The sequence below is a fragment of the Vombatus ursinus genome, unplaced genomic scaffold, assembly GCF_900497805.2.
Source record: "Vombatus ursinus unplaced genomic scaffold, bare-nosed wombat genome assembly UNPS02014786.1, whole genome shotgun sequence".
NCBI classification, from domain to species: Eukaryota; Metazoa; Chordata; class Mammalia; order Diprotodontia; family Vombatidae; genus Vombatus; species Vombatus ursinus.
In genome coordinates this window covers 52,391,701-52,411,872 of record NW_020954564.1, presented here as the reverse complement: position 1 = coordinate 52,411,872, position 20,172 = coordinate 52,391,701, and the positions used below count along the sequence as shown (strand labels likewise).

The window sequence follows — 20,172 nt, the reverse complement described above, 5'->3', positions numbered from 1 at the left end:
TCTTTCTTTCTTTCTTTCTTTCTTTCTTTCTTTCTTTCTTTCTTTCTGTCTGTCTGTCTGTCTGTCTTTCTGTCTTTCTTTCTTTCTGACAAGTCTATAACTCCTTAAATGTCACTGGCATAAAGGGAGAGAGAAATTTAGTTATCATCTAAAAAATTGACTTTGATGTTTCCCAACAAATTTTACTTTTCTTTTTAGTAAAATTAAGTATTTCAAAGTATCTCACCAAAGTGAGGATTATTGAGTAAGTGATATGTTTTATATACAGACCTCTAGGATTCAGATTTTTAAGTTATAAATCTGCAATTTTAGATCGCTAATGCAATGTAAGACATCCAGTGGATCTATATAAAGAATTGAATAGAGTAATGATGTACTGAATATATCTTCCTTAAGAAATTAAAAGCATCAGAGAAAACAATTTTAACAAAATCTGTTGCTTCTAATAATGATTATACAAATAAACACAAAAAAATTCCTTCTGCAAATTTTCACTCATAGCATAATTTTTGTTTTTATGTATTATATGATTTTCTTCTTATCAATATACAGCACACAATGCTACAACTGATTAAAGAAGCAGGCTGTCATAATGGAATTGCTGCGAGGGATGATTCTCCCGTAACTGAAGTTTTGAACCAGGTTTGCCCTTCTACTTGGCGAGGCGCCTGTAAGACCGCTGTGCAGCTATTATTTGGCCAAGCTGGACTGGTACGTAAATGTGGTCACAAAATGTGACCTTGACTCAGTTAACTTCTCAAAGCCTCATTTCCCACATATGTAAAATGAAAGAATTAGACTAGAAGATCTCTGAGATCCATTCCATATCAGTGAATTACTATATGTGTGTGTGCATATGTGAATATATGTCCTGATTTCAAAAATTAACAAAATTATCACAGTTTAAAGAATTTCAAATGTTAAAGTTTACTTAAAAGATCAGAAATATTTTATATATAGGTGTTTTTTCTCTATATGGATTAGCTAATACTAAAAATATTATCTTGAATTTGCAAACTTACATCATCTCTTAAGTTCAGCTCTTACTGCTTAATTTTCTCAAGTTTTGGAAATACTATAAATTCAGTTCTGTACAGCTGCGTGGAGCAGAGGGATTATAAGTACATTGCAATTATTACTGTTACCTGTTTTGTTGTTGTGGTGGTTGTTGTTGAATCAATTGTGTCTGACACTGTGTCCGCATTTGGGGTTTTCTTGGCAAAGATATTAGAGTGGTTTGCTATTGCTATCTTCAACACATTTTACAGATGAGGAAACAGAGGCAGACAGGGTTAGGTGACTTGCCCAGGGTCATACAGCTAGTAAATCTGAAGCCATATTTGAACTGCGAAAGATGAGTCTTCCTGACTCTAGGCCTGGCACTCTGTCTACTGTGCCATTTAGCTGCCTGGATTATTGTTACTAATGATAACAATTAGAAACAACTCACAATTACATAATACTTTAAGGCTTACAAAGTGTTTTCTTAATTATCTATGAGGCAGATAATGCAAACATTTTTCAGATGAAGAAACTGAGTCTTAGAGAAGTCAAGTCAATTAATTAACAAACATTTATTAAGCTGTTACTTATGTGTCAGCACTGTGCTGAACAAAAACAACCCCTGCCCTCAAGTTGTTTAGTGTTAATCCAGGGCTCAAACTTACTTCTTTTGACTATATGCTTTGTGCCCTTTTCACTACCCTTTTTAGTAATTGGAGAGCACATTTTTCCCATCTTATTAATGAAAACACTTGCCTGCCCTGTGTATACTAATAGGAAGTCGCATTTTTTGTTAAATCTGCTTCACAGTACAAGCAGTCACTTTTAAGAAACTACTAATAAAATGTAAACTCTAACTAAATTATTAAATAACACACAGCTTAGTATTGGAGATTAACATGGATTTCTAAAGACCATTTTTGATTAAATCAGGAGGGAATAATGAGATCAAAACTGTAGTTGTGACTTTGTTTAGATAGGAATTGTGAAAATTAGGAGAAAGAAAGGCTTAATGTTAAGGAAACAAGTGGTTCTACAAAAATTTGTTAATATTACTTGAATAGCATAACATGCATCCAAGCTGAAATATTATATTCTTCACATATGAGGTTTTGTGTGAGGACATATCATGTTTTTAAGGTTATTGTTCAATGGGTGGGGATAAAGAGGAAACACCTGTACAACATGAACAATGGTTGCTCCTGGTACAGGAAGCCATTTCCCAAGGACCCACCAGACTGGGTGGAGAAATGTGTTAATCATATTTTACATTTATGATACTCAGAGATTGGATTTCTAAATCATGAAAAAATACGTAATTATTTACCTTTTGTTCAACTGCTTTAAAAAATATTTTTTCATTATAAGTGGTATGATAGTTTAGTTAAATTGTTATGTAGATGGTCAAAAAAAGTACGCTGAACATTTAATAAAGGACATAATGATGATAGAAAAAAGCTGGACGTAAAATATGTTCAGAACTTAGATTTGTTCTTTCCTTTTCTTCCAAAATTATCTAAATCATGAGTTAGGAAACTTGCATTTGTGGTTTTAAGCCAAACAGGTTAGTATGGCACGTTATTTGTTTATGTTGTGCCTAGAAATATACATCTTGCCATGTTACAGTTTCATAAATGATAAATGGTGAACAAATAGGCATTTATTAAGCAACCACTATGTGCCAGGCACTGTGGTAAGTTAAAATCCTGAGTGAACTATACTTGCACTGTTCTTCTTTATATTGACTGTTGAAGATGCTTTATGATTATATTTACTACCGATTTGGTCAATTGTTCAAAATGGGTTGTTTTTGGATGGTGGTTTGAGATGAAATCTGTGTGTAGAAAATAATGTTATAAAAATTGAGTGACTAGTGAAAATTTTCATCAAGTAGGGCAAACAAATATGTACAAAGTGATTTGTTTCCAGGGGAGTTTGAGGCATGGAAGGAGTCATTTGAAAGTGTCTACAAAGTTTTTATTTTAAAGTTTATAATAAAAATATAATATACTATAGATTGAAATATCAGTTATAGTACAACCTTGCTTGACTGAGTGAAATCTCAGTCTCTGGACAATTTCAGAATTGCTTCTTTACTGTTTTCAAGTACACGTAGTAAAGTTGCTTATGGAAAGAGAGCTAAATTATTATTTGATTGAACAAACACTTAATAAGTACTTTCTGTATACAGAAAAAAAATTGACCCTTTTACCTAAGGATGATCATGAGAAGATTCGTGGAGCTTAGTAGAATGTAATCTCCTTTAGGGCAGGAGCTATCCCTTTTAAAAAATATTTTTAGTTCTTCTTAGTACAGTGTAAACACTTAGATTTTTGTTGATTGAATGGATATATTAGAGATTTTAAAAATTTGGATGCTAACATTGAAGAGGGATTTGAACAATCTGTTAACCTGCCCTTTTAAGATTGCTTTTCTTATTTGCACTGTTAATTTACTTAACAAACCATTTTCTCCACAAATAATGTAAAATGTAAGCTCAGTATGTTAATGTCATTACAGATGAAAAATTAGTGGCGTTTGAATTAATGAAATTTTCCTATGTGTCTCCAACTGCTTTGAACCCTATAAGAAAACGAAGTATCACTGCATGGTGATCTTCTACAAGAGGCATTAAAAAATGCTTAAAATGTATTTGTTTTGTTTTCCTAAAGTTATATTCAACAAATATTAAGTAGGTACTTAACCCCCTGCAAGGCATTGTGCTGGGTGTTAAGGACACAAAGATGTTTGGTTGCTACACCAGCCCTGCTGTTAAACTTCCTGTCAGTCCATTGTGGAGGAGAGGGGGTTTGAGATAAGGCATGTACACAGGTAAATATGATCATTGTAAAGGGAAGTTCACCCAAAAGTGCTTCTTTATATTTAACAGAAGGGAGCAAACACTTTTTGCAGGAAGAAAAGGCTTAGTGACTTTTCAAAATCATTATTTATTTATTTTTAGTGTTCTTTTCTTTTTAAATTTTGAGTTGCAAGTTCTTTCCTTCTCACCACCTCTTCCCCCACCAACTAAGAAGGCAAGCAATATGATAAGAAAAGGCTTAAAGAAAGACAATAGCACCTGAAATTTGATTTGTTTTCTAAGTATTAGGGTTCAAAGAGCCTCACAAATCTCTTAAATTCCTGTTTCCCTGGATTAAAGTTGTGCTAGTAGTAGTGTATCATTTTTTGGATATTAGAGAACTTTTGAAATAGAGTAAATTTGATGAGTTTGGATCATGACAGTTAATGAAAGCATGATGAATTTCTGGCCTTATGTACTTCTTCTGACTTTGAAAAGGAGTCAGAAATGAATTGACCAATACTATTTTGATCAGTAATTGATTTAGTTGTCTTTATTATACATCTGTAATCATTTTCACAGTTAATTTTTTTAAGTAAGCAAATATCATAGTAGAAATTTTTTTTTGTAGAATTTCACAGTTAAATGTACCTCAGAGACTATCTAGTCCAATCCATACTTGACCAAGGATCCTCTCTACCACATAACCCAACAAATGGTTCTCCACCCTTGTCTAAAAGACCTCTAGTGAGGGAAGATCCACTGCCTCTTAGGACAGCACATTTTCCTTTTGCATTGTTCTAATTGTTGGGAAGATTTTCCTTTCACCAATACTATATTTGTTTCTTTGAAACTTCCATCCATTGCTTCTGGTTCTTTTCTGTGGAGCCAAACGTACAAATCTAATCCTTCTTTTATGTGACAGCTTTCTAGACATTTGAACACATCTTTTGTGCCTACTATGCCTTCTGTTCTCCATGATGGCAGTATCACTAGTTCTTTCACGTAGTACTCATATAATAAGAACTCACAGCCTTTCACCATGCCAGTTGTCTTTCTGTGGACACTGAAGGAAGTGTCCTAGAACTGAAATGCCAAGAATGCAACAGAGAATTCCAGGATGACATCTCACCAGTGCAGAGGACTGCCTTTCACCTCCCTAGTCCTAGACACCATGTTCAATGTAGCCTGAGATTGCATTAGCTTTCTTAGGTGTTATACTATACTGTTTACTCACATTGAACTTGCAGTCCTCTAAGACTATCAGACCTTTTAAGGTGAATTGCTCTCTAGCCAGTTCTCCAAATCTTAAACTTGTGAAGTTGGTTTTTTGAGGTCAAATATAATACTTTAAGTTTATCCCTATTACGTCTTATTTGATCCCTCCCAAGTGCCTACCAAGATCTTTTTTAATCCAGAGGGCATTATCTTCCTGTGTGTTAGATTTGTCCCTCTTACTTTTGTATTATCTTCTCATTTAATAAGTATGCTATCTGTGACTTTAATTGTTCAAGTCATTGATAAAAATATTAAACAGCATAAGACCAAGCACAGCTAATGGGGACCCTTTACTCCAGACTTTTCAAGTTACTACTGGAACATTAGGGACTTCTTTTTGGGCCTGGTCATTCGAACAGTTTCCAGTCCACCTGATTACCTTGTTGACTAGCCCACGTCCCTCCAGCTTCTCCACAAGACTTTATTAGATTCTTTGTTAAAATCTAAGTAAGCTTTATTTGTAACATTCCTCTGATGTATCAGTTTAATCAGTTAATTCTCTTTTAAAAAAGGAACTGAGATTAATGTGATGTGATCTGTCTTTGACATGGCCACTTTGGCTCTTTGTTATCACTACTCCCTCTTCTGTATGTTCACTAATGATTTCTTTAATAGTAGGGTCTAAATTTTTCCCACAAATCAGAGTCAAGCCCACTAGCCTATAGTTTACACATCTCATCTCACTTTAGAAAGTCAGGACAACTTTCATTGCATACCTTGAATAACAACTCACTGATAACTTTTTTTGTTATGTCCTTGCTAGTCCAACGATCATTTTCCTTGGCAGAATCCAATTCCAAGTGGTATGGAAAGAGTGTGGATTTGGAAGTCTGAGAACCTGTGCTTGACCTAACACTTCCTTTTACTTACTTCTGCCCAGCTTATCTTTAGAATGAAGATGTTGGACTAGATGGATGATCTCTAAAGTAACTTGCAATTTGCAGTCATTAAATCTTCAAACTTATGGAGACAGAGACAAAATAAAACTAGAACAGGTCTATATTTTTACTGTCACTAGTTAGCACCCAGTCCATACTGAGCTATGGTCTTATCCCCTCTTTGAGCTGTTTTTCCTTTGCAGTGTAATTTTAAAATAACAGATTCTTCTTCTTATTATCTTCAGCTCTCTCTTCTAATCTTAGAGTCTTTTGTACTTTAGCACTTCTGATGCTATAGGACTGAGCCGTTCATTTCTGTTCATCCTCTTTTACCTGCCTCCCATGTCTATATATGTCTTTTAAAAATCTAAGTTGGGTGGGAATTTCTTCTTGAATATATATTATACTTTTTAGGCAATTCTTTTTCCTTATCAGCTTTGTTTCTCTTTGTGCCTTCAAAATGTCATTATTAGAGCCTCTCATCCCATTCCTCTTTTGCAGAATTTCTCTGTAGAATTTTAGTCTTTTAGATACTTTCATTCTTTTTTCTGAATGTTTTGAAATATGTTCTCCCCGTATCTGAGATGTATGTCAGATTATCACCAGCTTTCTTCTTCTGTATCACAAATTCTAAGATTGAGTGGTTACTTCCTCCCAAGGCTCCCAAAATTTTGACTCCCAACAACTAGTTCCACCTTTTAGTGAAAATTTGATCCAGAATAGTATTTCCTTTTGTTGGTTCCTCTAAATTTTGTGAAATTATCATTAAAGCAAGTCAAGAAATTATTAGTCACTTTGCTTTTGGAAAAGAGGAAGAGTTCCTTAACTTCCCCCCCTTCCCCCAAGCATCTGGTCCTAGAATCAGGAAGACCTGAATTCAAATCTTGCTCCAGTTTCCTCAGCTATAGAATGGAGATAATAGTCTACCTAATTTGCATGATTGTGAGGATCAAAGTTAATATTTGTACAAAGTACTTAGCACAGTACCTGGCACATAGTAGGCCCTGTATAAATGTTTGTTTCCCTCCCCAATTTCCAGATAATTAAAGGCACTCCCTGCCATTACTGTATCACGTGTCTGTGCTAGACTTGTTTTTGAAACAGAGAACCCAGTTTTAAATTTGCATCTCTGTGACCTTGAATTAAGTCCCTTAACCTCTCAGGGTCTCAGTCTCCTCATATATAAAATGAAGGATTTGGACTGGATACCTCCCCCCCGCCCAATATAATTTGTGGCATAAAATGAGGAGCCATGCCTGTCAAAGGTGCTTGGCACTGTTAAAAAGTTCCCTTATGTCAAGACTGAATTTCCTCCTTATGACTCCTATCCATTGCTTTTCCTTTTGTGCTCTGGAGTCAAGCAGAACAAGTCTAATATTTTCATTTTTGACCCATCAGATATTTGAACACTGATCTCAAATCCCTCCTCCCAAATCTTCTCTTAGTGGGTAAATCACTTCATATATTCAAGCCTCAGGTTCATTATCTATAAAATGAGGATAATAATGCGTATAGAAGGGGAACGAGTTTAACTATGAACCCAGCTAACTTACTAGTTTCTGAATAATCACAGCTACTATAATTTGAGTAATCACAATTTATAGCAATGTGTACCTGAAGAAGCGTCCTATACCTTTTATCCTACTCCCACAGATACTCTCTTTCAACTGTTTATCCTTTTCCATTTGACACTTATTTGTTACAGTTAACTCGCTATGTTACATCATATAGATCCTGTTTTTGCAGATGTCTCATTAATTATAGTTAATTGTTTCTACCATGTATCATTTATATATCATCTTTTAAAGCAGATGTTTTTAAATTACAGATTTATTTTTCTATAATCTTATGTATTATTTACTTTGTTAATTTAGCAAATCAGAATAGACTAAGCTTTTCCTTTTATTGTGTTGCTTTTTCAGCATAAAAGAAGCTTGGCATAAAAATCTAGTTGAATTAGTATCCAGAGCTATTATCTCTGTGGTTGTTACTCTTTAGAAAAGAAAGTATCCCAACTTAGCCACAGTGTCTCAGAGTTTTCTTCTGGGGTTCGCTACAGTAGCTACCTCATAGGCTTTCATGACTATCAAATGAGATAATGCACGTGCAGTGCTTTATGAACACTGAAGTGCTATAGTAAAATACATGGCAATGATGGTAGACCATAGTAATACTAGTACTTCTATCATTCCCGCTGTTGCTGCTGCTGCTCCCACTGCTGCTCCCTCTCCCCGACCTCTTGGATGATTTAAATAGTAACAGGCCTAACATTCTCTTTTTCAGGTCTTTAAGCCAGTGTCCCTGTGGCCACCTCAGTGTGTATTTAGAGCTAGACCTTTCATTTCCTAGAAAATAAATATCTTCATTTTGTTTTGATAGGTGGTGGTCGATACAGCGCAAATTGAAAATAAAGAAGCCTATGCCCCCCAGATTAGTTTAGAAGGTTCCAGGATTGTGGTTCAAGTCCCATCAACATGGTAAAGTTACATATAATTTAGTATCTTGATTTTAGGAGAGTTTTATTATCTGTGTTCCCATCATCAAAATGATTGTTCTAAATGCACCTTTGTGCATCATTGTGCTTATGAGTCTGAGGCATAGGAAATGCAGACTACACCCCACATTACGTGGATGTAGTCACAGTACTATAATGTTTGCAAAGCACTTTCATTGGCTTTCAGAGTAGTTAGAATTTTATATCTTTTTTCATCCAAATGCCTTAAGTGTGTTTTTAGCTTTTGAATTTAAGGGGCACAGCATCTGGGTACTAACTCACCTTTAGTTTATAATAGTGATATTATTCCCCTTCTCTTGTTTTATTATGTTATGATCCCAATTCTCCTTTCTTTTGTTCAAAAAAACAACTGACAATATAGAGAATTTTTCAGAATTTTTTATTCTATAATTTTTTTTTAAAATAAAAAGGGTTCATCTGTTACATAAGTTACAAAGCATAATTAATGCAAATGATAACTTTTCTTTAGCCTTTAAAACTGAAAATGAGCTGGGGCTCATGTGCATAGATTATGTTAAACTGTTCTGAAAATTTTTCATTGAAATGTGATTGTTTAATAGGAAATTCTACCAAGCAGTGATGCTGGGGAGTGTTTATAGATTGCTAATAAGTTACCATCTTTCCCATGTCCAAAAGCTCCCCATCTCAAAAACGTTTATACAGGAAGGAATTAAAAAAGAAAATAAAGGAATACCTTTTGGTTGAATTAATTTTTAAAATTATAATATTTCCTAACTTGTTCCTACCAGATATTAAAAGTTCTTCATTTTGTCTTAAGCTATTTGTGTTCCTTAATCTTCAGAATTTGTCTTTCTAATCTCTCCCATTTATTGGAAAGTCAGCGAACTTACTTCACAGTCTCCACTTTGAAGAGAAGAACTAATCTATATCTTATGAGGGAAAGATTTATTTGGTTGCCTAACTACCATTTCTTGCCTAGGAAAAAAAAAAGAATCTGAATAAGATGTTTTTGGAGATGCTCCCCCTACTGATTGTTTTTGGTAAAGCAGAGTTCTATCTGTTAATGATCAATGTATTTCTATGATCTGTACATTATGACAGATTTAGTTTAAAAAGTGCATTCTCTTAATTCCCTGAGCTTTCTGGTGAGCTAAAGACAGTATAGATTAAATGGATAGTCAGCATGTAGTAGTGTTTGGTGGAAGTTAAATCATGTTTACAGATTTTACTCAAACCATCAGTTCTTAAAACAAGAAGTAAAGTTTTTAAATGTTCTTCTCTTTGATTTTGTAGAAACTAGTTAATTCCTGTATTTTCTCTGTGTTTAAATGTTTTCTGCTTAGTCTGTCATGATACTTAGAGGAAACAATTGCCATTTCTTTTAAGATAACTGACTTAGGTGTTGAGGATACAAAGACAGAAACAAAATTCTTTTAGTTTTCATTTTGTGGTGTACTATTGTACCTTGCTGGGATTACTATGGGAATAGAATCAATTAGTCTCTTAACCCTGTAGGTCAGGAACATTGTGTTAAAATAGAAATTCACACACACACACACACACACACACACACACACACAAAATAAAGTACTCATAGAAAAAATTCATCTTCATCTCCTATATATCCTGTTAATCTGGGACTATTACTCGATGTGAGGCAATAACACTTTTCTCCCCATTTCACATATCTTTAGGTTGCATGTTAACTTTTGGTGACAGCTATTTTCTGTCAGCCTACCGTCTGTATATGTCCACTTTAACTTTCTAAGTGCAAATATAAAGAATTAAATTACTTAGCTCTGAGTACCCCAAGTCCCATATTTCCTTGAGGTGGCCTTGCTACTCAGTATACCATGTTATAAATCAGAAGGCTGCTTATCTAATATAAAATCAGAGCAAAGAGAGTGGGGTGTTTTTAAGGAATATTTCTGTCAACTATGGTAGCATAATGAATTACTGCTATTCTAGTATTAGTTGTCCAGAATTAGAACACCTTAAACCTAAGCAATGTTGGGAATACACTGATAGGACACTTCATAACATCCACTGTTTTTCTGATTACACTTTATAATCATTCCAACATCCTTTAATTTTTTTTTAGTTTCTAAGTTTACAGTTCTGTTTATATCATGTATAATAAATAAAGTACTTTCTGTTATTTACTAGTGATTAGGGGGCATCTTTGATGTTGTGTTTCTAATGTGTATGCAACTAGTTACAAAAGATAAACTTTTCCTGATCTGATACCTTATAATTATCCTTAATTTGCCTTTCAATCTGTCTTACTTTGGGTCTTGTAGTTTTGTGTTTATTAATAGCCTTTTTGGTGGATCATTTTTTGTAATATGTATCCTGTAACACAGGTATTTAGCTGAGACTTAGCAGCTATTAGTCATAGAAGTATAGGCTTATTGGGTAGTATAATGTTTCATCTCTTCATTTAGATCTCATGGATCTCTTCATTCCTTTGTGAACTTTATTTTCATGCATTAAAATAAAATCCTGTCACAGCCATCAGATATCTTTTTTCTTTTATACTTTGTTGCTATTACCAGTACCTTCTTTAGAAGAAATAGAATATGAAATTTCTTGCCTTCTCCAGGGTGGGGTGGAGTGGGGAGGGAGGAAGGGAGGGCGATAATTTGGAATTCAAAGTTTTTGTTTTTTTTTTTATTTTTTATTTTTTTGGCTAGGCAATGGGGTTAAGTGACTTGCCCAGGGTCACACAGCTAGTAAGTAGTATGTGTCTGAGGCCAGATTTGAACTCAGGTCCTTCTGAATCCAGGGCTGGTGCTCTGTCCTCTGCGCCACCTAGCTGCCCCCAGGAATTCAAAGTTTTAAAAACGAATGTTAAAAAATGTTTTTATATGTAACTGGGGAAAAATAAAATACTAAATAAGAATTTAAAAAAAGAAAAAGAAAAGTAGAGTATTAGCCCATATGGCGTTTCTTCTTATTCTTTTTTTTTATTATATTAGTGTGGTTCAGGGGTGGGGTACCTGTGGCCTTGAGGCCACATGTGGCCCTCTGGGTCCTGAAGCGCAGTCCTTTGACTGAATCCAAACTTGTAAAAGGATTTGTTCTATGAAGTTTGGAGTTAGTCAAAGGCTGTGCTTGAGGACCCAGAAGGACACATGTGGCCTTGAGACCTCAAGCTCCCCATCCCTGGTGTAGTTTCTTCTTATGATATATTTTATTCTTAGTATATTTTAATTTTTTAATCTAAACCTATGATTCTGTTGTTGGAAATTCTCCCTTCATGGATGTATAACTTATCTATGATCTGAGATCCTGCCTAGGGGAGTAAGAGGTTAAATGACTTAGCTGTGATCACACAGGTGGCTTGTGTCAGAGGCAGGACTTGAACCCAGTTCTTCCTGACTATGTTTACCACACCATACTGCCTCTGTTGATAATATTATTAAATCTTTGTAAATGCTAATAGTTCCTAAAAGTAATGGCTCTTTTGATGAGAGAACTTAAGAATAAGGAAGGCAAACACGTATACTTTTTTAAAAAATAATCACCTTTTGTTTGTACAGTGGATAATTGGTGGTGCCAAATTATTAAAATTTAATCATATATTTTTTTTTCTGATAACAAATGATAGAATACAAAAGTAGAATATGTCCGGTACTATCTGTATTGATATCTACATTTGGAAGTTTTGCTTGACATTTTGGGGCAGGATTGGAGTTAGAGTTGGGATGTATATATGGAGGTTAATTACATTCCTGCTATGTCAATACAAAACATTGGTAAAAAGTTTTTATTAGGCATTAAGCAGAAGCTATAAATACTTGCAGTCTTAAACAAAATAATATGATAATGATATAAATCCTTGTTGTTAATAGGTGCCTGAAGGAAGACCCTGCAACCATGTCTTTGCTCCAGAGAAGTCTAGACCCAGAGAAGACTTTGGGCTTAGTAGATGTGCTTTATACAGCTGTGTGGGACTTAAATCGGTGGAAGGAAGGAAGGTATATATACCTAGAGACTAAAGCACAAGAGTCTATTTACTTCTTTCCTTTAAAATTATCTAGAATTATTTAGATGTCCACATGCATATTTATCACAGTGTTACAAAAGTTCCTATGTGCTTATAGGGCTTAGAACATATTTGAATACAGAACAAAGGATTTGAGAAAGACTGGCGTTTAAATAACATATTCCATTTATTGGTAAGGAAGAGTAGTCTTAGGTGACCCATATGCCTAAGTAATGCAAGTACAAATATGAACAGCATCTCTTAGTTATAGATTTCTTATCAGGAGTTATGTGATCTAACACTTCTGTACTTCAAGGACTTGAGACTTCATTGGTGAGACACTCCCTCCACCACTGCCAAGTATGACTTCTCTGTGACTTGGTTTATATATTTGAAAGTGACTGGGGCTAGAAAAATCCCTCACTCTGCACCATATCTGGAGATGCACCTCGCTATACTTAGCAAGGCCAGTCCATAGACATCAGACATATTCTGTTACTAGGCCTACACTGAAGATTTTCTAGCTTGCTAGGACTTATACTTTTACTGATATAGTCTTTAAGAATCCAGGATCATCTCCATACCTTAATTAGGCTTTAGTGGCTTTAGATGGCTTTAGTGAATGGACTTTATCTAAATGCTATTTAAGTGAATTTAGAATAAGCTAGGGGGAAAAACCGTATATTCAAAGTCCATTTGTAAATCATACTAAAGAGCATTAGACATTATTATACATTTTTCTCATGTTTGTTATATGTTCTTCTTGTGCTCTCATGTCAGCTTCCAGTTCTTTCTCTTTCCTATCTCTGTCTCCTTTATTCATTTTGCATTCATTTAGATTTGGTTAGCTTTTATTTTTGGAATAATCACTGGTTTCTGATGCCTCTGTATTTTCTCCCTTTCTTTGTGATTTCATTTAATGTCTCCTTCTCTGGAAATTTTTATTAGCATCATTTCTTGTCCTTTGATGAGACATCTTACTTGGAGGAGTGGAAATCTATTGATGTCATTTTTTGAAGCTCTTTTTATAGATAATAGCTCTTTAAATAATATTGAATATAGATTGATGTTTAAATAGTGTGCACTTTTAAAGATCTTCTGTGATCATTTGTTCATTTGTAAAAAAAAAATTATAAACTATGGAATGCACTTGGGAAAATCTAGTATTTCCTAAAAAAATTTTTTAAACCTTTTTAAAAGGAAAATTTTAATTTCATTGTTGAAATGTAATGTCATTTTTTTTCAGCTTAAAAAAAATTGATACATTTCCATTTAAACAGGGAGCAGGCTTTGCCTTCTATTCAGATTCAACTTCAACGTGAGATCTCTGACTTTGGGAATCAAGTTGATATGCCTCCTGGAAATGGAAATAAATCATCAGGAGGCTTGCAAAAGACATTCTCAAAACTGACTTCACGGTTTACAAAGAAAACTTCATGTGCCAGTTCCAGCAACAGTGCAAGTTATTCTATCCCGAATACCCCTTCTAAAAATGTTTTCATATCTGGAAGTTCTGAAGAAAAGGCTAAAATGCCCAGTAATATTGATACAAGATTACAAAGCATTTTGAACATTGGTAATTTTCCAAGGACTGCAGACCCATCAGCCCAAAGTGCCAGTAATCAGATGGTTAATGGCTTTCTAATTGAACATAGGGAAAATTTCTTCAAAGGAGATGATGGTAACGATGACAAAGGTATGAATCTCCCAAGTGATCAGGAAATGCAGGAGGTTATTGATTTTCTGTCTGGCTTTAATATGGGCAAATCCCAGCAGGCGTCCCCAATGGTGAAAAGGCGTAACTCTGTTGCTTCTGCCACAACAGGTGAGACAAAATCAGGGACACTGCAGCCCCCACAGCCACAGCCACAATCAGTGGCACATGTAACTTTGCATCCTTCTCAGCGAGGGTTAACACAGCAACAGCCACCATCCCCTAAACAACAGCAGCCACAGATGCAATATTACCAACATCTGCTTCAGCCTCTAGGGCCACAGCAGCCACAGCCACAGCCACAGGCACGGACACCTGGAAAGTGGCTTGGTAGCTCTTCACAACAGCCTGCTCAAGCAATTGGAACTGGATTGTCTCCTCTTGGCCAGTGGAGTAGCCCTGGCCTTTCAGATCTGAGTCCTGATTTATATAGCTTGGGTCTTGTGAGTAGCTACATGGACGACATGATGTCTGAGATGTTAGGACAAAAGCCACAAGGACCTAGAAATAACACGTGGCCAAATCGTGACCAAAATGAAGGAGTCTTTGGGATGCTGGGAGAAATTCTGCCTTTTGATCCTGCAGGTATGTATGGACATTTTAGGTGGTTTAATGCTCTAATTGAAAACTTAGTTGGAATAACAGCTAGTCTTAACAAAATCCTACTCTCTTATAGCAATCCCTGAACTTCAGGTAAATGGGTCCTGGAAGCTACTGTTGTTAACCAAGAGGCTTCATTTATAGACTCTAAAAGTCCTCCCCACACTTTTGCTGTTTGAGGATTATGCTGCCTAATCAGTTCCAAAACATTTACTGGTAGATGCTTCTAGCTTTTGCTTCCCTCTCTTCCTTTCCCCTCTTTCACTGTCCTACTTTCAGTGGAGAAACAAGGCTGGGGTAGATGTGAAGTAAGGAGCTGGCTGAGTGGGTAAAGAATACTTAATAGTGATTTTCTAAACAGTTCTTCCAAAACAGGACATTCCTTTTGTATATAAGCGTTTGGAAATTGTTTCTCACTTTGCTGTAAAACTATTAACTGTCATCATTTTCATTTTTTAGAATATCAAATTTTAAAAACATTACTGTTTATTTGACTACATGGTTTCATCCTAATCTCTATGACCGTTTTTTTTTTTTGCACTTAATAGTACTTTATTTTTTTCCAATTACATGTTAAGATAGTTTTCAACATTGATTTTTGTAAGATTTTGAGCTCCAAATTTTTCTCCTTCCCTATAACCCTTCCCTCCCCCATCCCCAAGACAGCAAGCAGTCTGATACAGGTTATCCATATACAGTCATGTTAAACATATTTCCGCATTAGTCATGTTGTGAATGAAGAAACAGAACAAAAGGGGAAAACCACAAGAAAGAAAAAACAAAGTGAAAATAGTATGCGTCAATTGGCATTCAGACTCCATAGTTCTTTCTCTGGATGCAGATAGAATTTTCTATCACGATTATGACCTTTATTTTTATTTAGTTTTACATATTACAACATAATGAATGAAAATAATTTATCAAGTGCTTCCTGGGCATACAGAAACAAAAATGAGACAGTCCTAGCCCTTGAGTAGCTTACATTCTAATAGGAGAAGGCAATATAGAGGAATGATGGCCAGGGAGAGGTGTTTTTACTTAGGAAATCAAAACAATGGTGAAGGGAACCTTTAAGAGAGTTAATTGGTTAATTACCTACCTATAAAAAGGAAAATTATTAATGATGTCACTATTACCTATTGTAAATTCACAAAAATTAACTAAACTTGTTTATTGAATTGTTGAAATTATAATCTTAAATACACTTTAAGATTCATTTCTTTGATTGAGTGTCCAAGATTTAATTTAAGTTCCTGAATTTACCTTCATTTGGTAACTCATTTTGACTGTATATCCACAGAAGAAATTACTTTCAGCAAAGTGAGAAAGAACTTCTATGATCAACAGTCCCATAAGGACACCAGAGCAAGAAATAATTTCATTTCATGTACCTAGGGAGCCACATTTCCATTCTCTGGTGACTGGACTAGATATCTCATACAATGTGTTACTAAAGTATTCAGGCATGTGGGATACCAAGCTACTGAGATGAGAGTTAGTGCTGGTTGCATTTTTGTTGTAATAATTTTCCAGCTACTTGGTTCTTTAATATAGTTTGCTGTTGATGGTTTAAGGAAACTTAAGGTGAAAAAGTATGTATAATGAAAACACTGGATAATAAAGAAATTTATGTTGACATTGGGAAACCATCATAGTAAAAGAGCATTCTTTCTTTTCTCTTTCTCACATTTCCACATAGAGTTTGAGTGTATACTCACATTGATTATGTACTGCATTTCTAATATCTGGCTAGGCAGTGGTGAATAATCCTCTTAGAAGATAGTGGAGAATTGATTCCACTGTAATATTGCTTCTTTGAGGGTTAATATCTCCTGAATGCTTTTTGTTTGTTTTGTGCTGGGGTAGACAACCAAGCTTAAGGGCTTCAAAGACCATGATTAATTATAGTGGATCTATAACAATTGGCTGCTCTTTTTGCGTCCAGTTGGCTCAGACCCAGAGTTTGTCCGGTATGTAGCTGGGGTAAGCCAGGCTTTGCAGCAGAAACGGCAAGCCCAGCATGTCCGTCGCCCAGGCAACACACGGAACAACTGGCCTCTTCTGGACGATGCCCATCGTACCTGGCCCTTTCCTGAGTATTTCACAGAAGGGTGAGTGCTGACAAACATTAGGTAGTACCACTGCAAAACCCATGGAGTAAGAATTGTGTATTCATAGGGCAAGCCAAAGATCATTGTTCTCAAAGCAGGAATGGAGGAGGCAGTTTTCTGGAGGGACTTCCCTTAAACTGATCTTTGGATTTTTTTTTTTTTTGGTTTTGAAAGAAATAGAGAATTTCTTTTGTTTATAAATCCAAATGTTATAGATTTTGTCCATTTCATGATGTTCAGTGTTGTGATGTATCCCTTATATATACATGTTAAATATGAACTAATGACTTTAAAACAGAGCAGGTTTTTTCCTTGAGTTTGATTGTCCAGGGTAAGGACTGCATTTGATTCAGTTTCTTAAATGTGTAGGTGCTTCACATTACAGGGTGATTATGTTATGAATTAGATGTGTGAAATGTAGCACATCACCAGTTTTACGGGCTAAGAACAAAGATAAGAATTTACCCGTATCATCTTCAAAGAATTATATCTCATGTTTAACCTTAGATTACAGTTAGGCTAGGATTCTTTTGAGCCTCACTATGATCCTGTAAGTTGGCAGTTCAAGCAGTATCACCCCCATATTATAGGTAAAATAATTCAAGTTCAAAGTAGTTATGACTTGCCCATTGCCACTTTTAGTGAGCATATGATTGACTTTAACTTCCTTTTTTTTTTTTTTTTTGAGGCAGTGGGGGTTAAGTGACTTGCCCAGGGTCACACAGCTAGCTAGAAAGTCTCTGAGGTCAGATTTGAACTCAGGTCCTCCTGACTCCAGGGCCTGTGCACTATACCACCTAGCTCCTCCTGACTTTAACTTCTTTGGTCTGATGACTAGTTGCCCCCAAGACTTACATTATCTTTAGAGAAACCAGAATGTCTTCGAATATTTCCTAGCACTTCTGAGTTTGAAAATGTGTATTATATATAGATTTATAGATTTTGGGGGGGTGTTAGAAAGTACAGCACCAAAGAGACATGTTATTCAAGAATATAATTGAAGAGATGGTAACTACGTGGTAACGTGAGGCTTGCAAGCATTTAATGGAATATGAAATGTATCTAGGCCAGAATCTTTTATTTTCCTTGACTGTAAAACAGAAGGCAAGGAAAGGAGTCTTGCTACTTTTATATATATTTAGTCTTCAGACCTGGAATGAGAGTTTTGACTAATTTCTTTTTATTTGGCTTTCAGTGACATGATAAATAATAGCTGGTCAGGCACTCAGGGAGACTCTGCCAGCTCAAGTGATGAGACATCCTCTGCTAATGGCGACAGTTTGTTTTCCATGTTTTCGGGGCCAGATCTTATTGCTGCTGTTAAGCAGAGAAGGTAAGAATAGCTTTATAAAGCTAATAAGAGGACAAAAAAACATTTGAATTTGTTAATTCATTCTTGATAAAGTTCAAAAGGCAGGAAGCATCATAGTAAAATTGATGTCCTGTGGTAGTGGTTATTCCTGTTTATCCTGTAGAGGTAACTGTGGCCCTGCTGTGCTCACTATTTTTATTCGAGCTAGAAGATTTATTTTGTGAAGGGCTCTTTCCCTAGTTCTTTCTCCAACTAAAGCAGCTACATCTTTGTTGTAAATTCTACACAGACAGCTTTTGTAGAGCAGAAGTTCTCAGTCTATATGGCATAGCTGTGGGATGTGTTGAGGGACTCATCATATAACTGCATGCTCTATTATGTAGGGAACCTGATTTGAAATGGAGTGAAAGCAAATACATAAGGTGTCATTATTATTGAGTATCTAACTCTGCATGATGATAAAGTAGTAATGGCACTGACAAAAAAGACTTTGGGTGAGTATTTTTGAAGATACTAAGTCCCCTCCAGGAAAATATCAGAAGGAGCCAGCAACCTATTAAGTTAGTTAGGTTTCAACTTTAGTTGGCATCATATTATCTTGCAAAGCTAGTGTTCCCACTAATTAATTGTGTGACTTTGGGTAAATTACTTAAACTCTTAGGGTTTCATTTTCCTAATTTGTAAAATGAATTAGTTAGACTAGGGGATCTATAAGCTCCCTTCCATCTCTAATATTCTATTGTTATGTGACTGATATTCAGTAGTCATCCATTACATACATGCTGCATACACTACACTGTGCTCAGTACTGGGGGAGATTAAAAGATAAATAAGGTTTGGTCCCTGCACTCCAGGAACTAATATTTTAATAGGGAGAGATATGATACATTCACAGATAAATAAACAAAATACATTATAGTTGAGTTAGTATACTAAAGGAACATAAAGTGCGGTGAGATAGGATGAGGCAGGAATCACTTATGGTTTTGGGGGGGGTCAAGGAAAGCTTCATTTTAACTGGATCTTAAAAGATGAACAGATAGAATGTCAAACAAGGTGGAGATATGGGGGCATATATTTATTATGGAAAACAGCGTAAAAAAAGTATAGCGGTGGTAAGGTACAGAGAATGTTCAGAGGACAACGAGTAATATAAATATCTAAAGAAGGAATAGTATGAGTTTAGGATGGAAAAGTAGTATGGAGGCAGATTGTTAAGGGCCTTGAACATTAGCATAAGGAGTTTAGAATTTATTCAGTTAGCAATAAGGAGCTACTGAAGATTCTTGAGTTGTGGGGTGGTCTTTACTAGAAAGACCAGTCTTATAACAATGGGGGGGGTATATTGGCAGGGGCATATCTTAGGATCATAGATCCATAATTGGAAGAGACCTCAGAGGTCACCTAGCCCAACCCCCCATTTTGCAGATAAGCATATTGAGGCCCAGGGGAGACTGTGACTTGCCTAGGTCATACCTAAGTAGTAAACATTAGAGGCAGTATTTGAACCCAGGGCCTTTGATTCCAGAACCTGCCTCTAAGACGTAGACTGGAAGGGGAAGAGGGTAAAAGCAGGGAGGAAGTTATGAAGCTAGAAGGCAGGAGAAAGAATTCTGGATTTGGAGTCAGAAACTTTATATTGGAATTCCAGCTGTGCCTCTTACTACGCACAACCGGTGTGTCCATGGGCAAATCATTTTAACTTCTTTGGGCCTCAGTTTCCTCTTCTGAAAAATGAGGGGTTCAGACCGAGTGACCTCTAAGGTCCTTTCAAGCTTCAAATCTATGATCCTGTGATAAATAATGAAATACAGTCTTAGATTTGAACAGGGCTGTTACCAAGTTCTCAGCTGTTCATTCCAGCACAGTGCGCCAGAGACTTGTACGTTTGGTTGTCTCTTCCCACAACACTACCATGTTGGCTTATGAATCAGGAAGAAATCTTCCTCCTCACTCAAGTAGGAGCCTCAGTTTTCAGTGTTCTAAAGCGTAGACTGTAATAAGCACATGATA

The 20,172-nt window shown here is 35.6% G+C and overlaps 1 protein-coding gene across 2 annotated transcripts in view; it reads left to right on the top strand.

Annotated features, from left to right (window-relative positions):
- The window catches only part of LOC114046963 (uncharacterized protein KIAA0355-like), a 110,313-nt gene that overhangs the window by 83,068 nt on the left and 7,073 nt on the right, over positions 1 to 20,172 (top strand). For both annotated transcript variants that reach the window (XM_027867620.1, XM_027867621.1), the window contains 6 exons: positions 553 to 711; positions 8,338 to 8,435; positions 12,289 to 12,414; positions 13,703 to 14,721; positions 16,682 to 16,847; positions 18,043 to 18,180. In XM_027867620.1, coding sequence (XP_027723421.1) covers positions 553 to 711; positions 8,338 to 8,435; positions 12,289 to 12,414; positions 13,703 to 14,721; positions 16,682 to 16,847; positions 18,043 to 18,180 — 1,706 coding nt within the window. The remainder of the gene's footprint in view (positions 1 to 552; positions 712 to 8,337; positions 8,436 to 12,288; positions 12,415 to 13,702; positions 14,722 to 16,681; positions 16,848 to 18,042; positions 18,181 to 20,172) is intronic.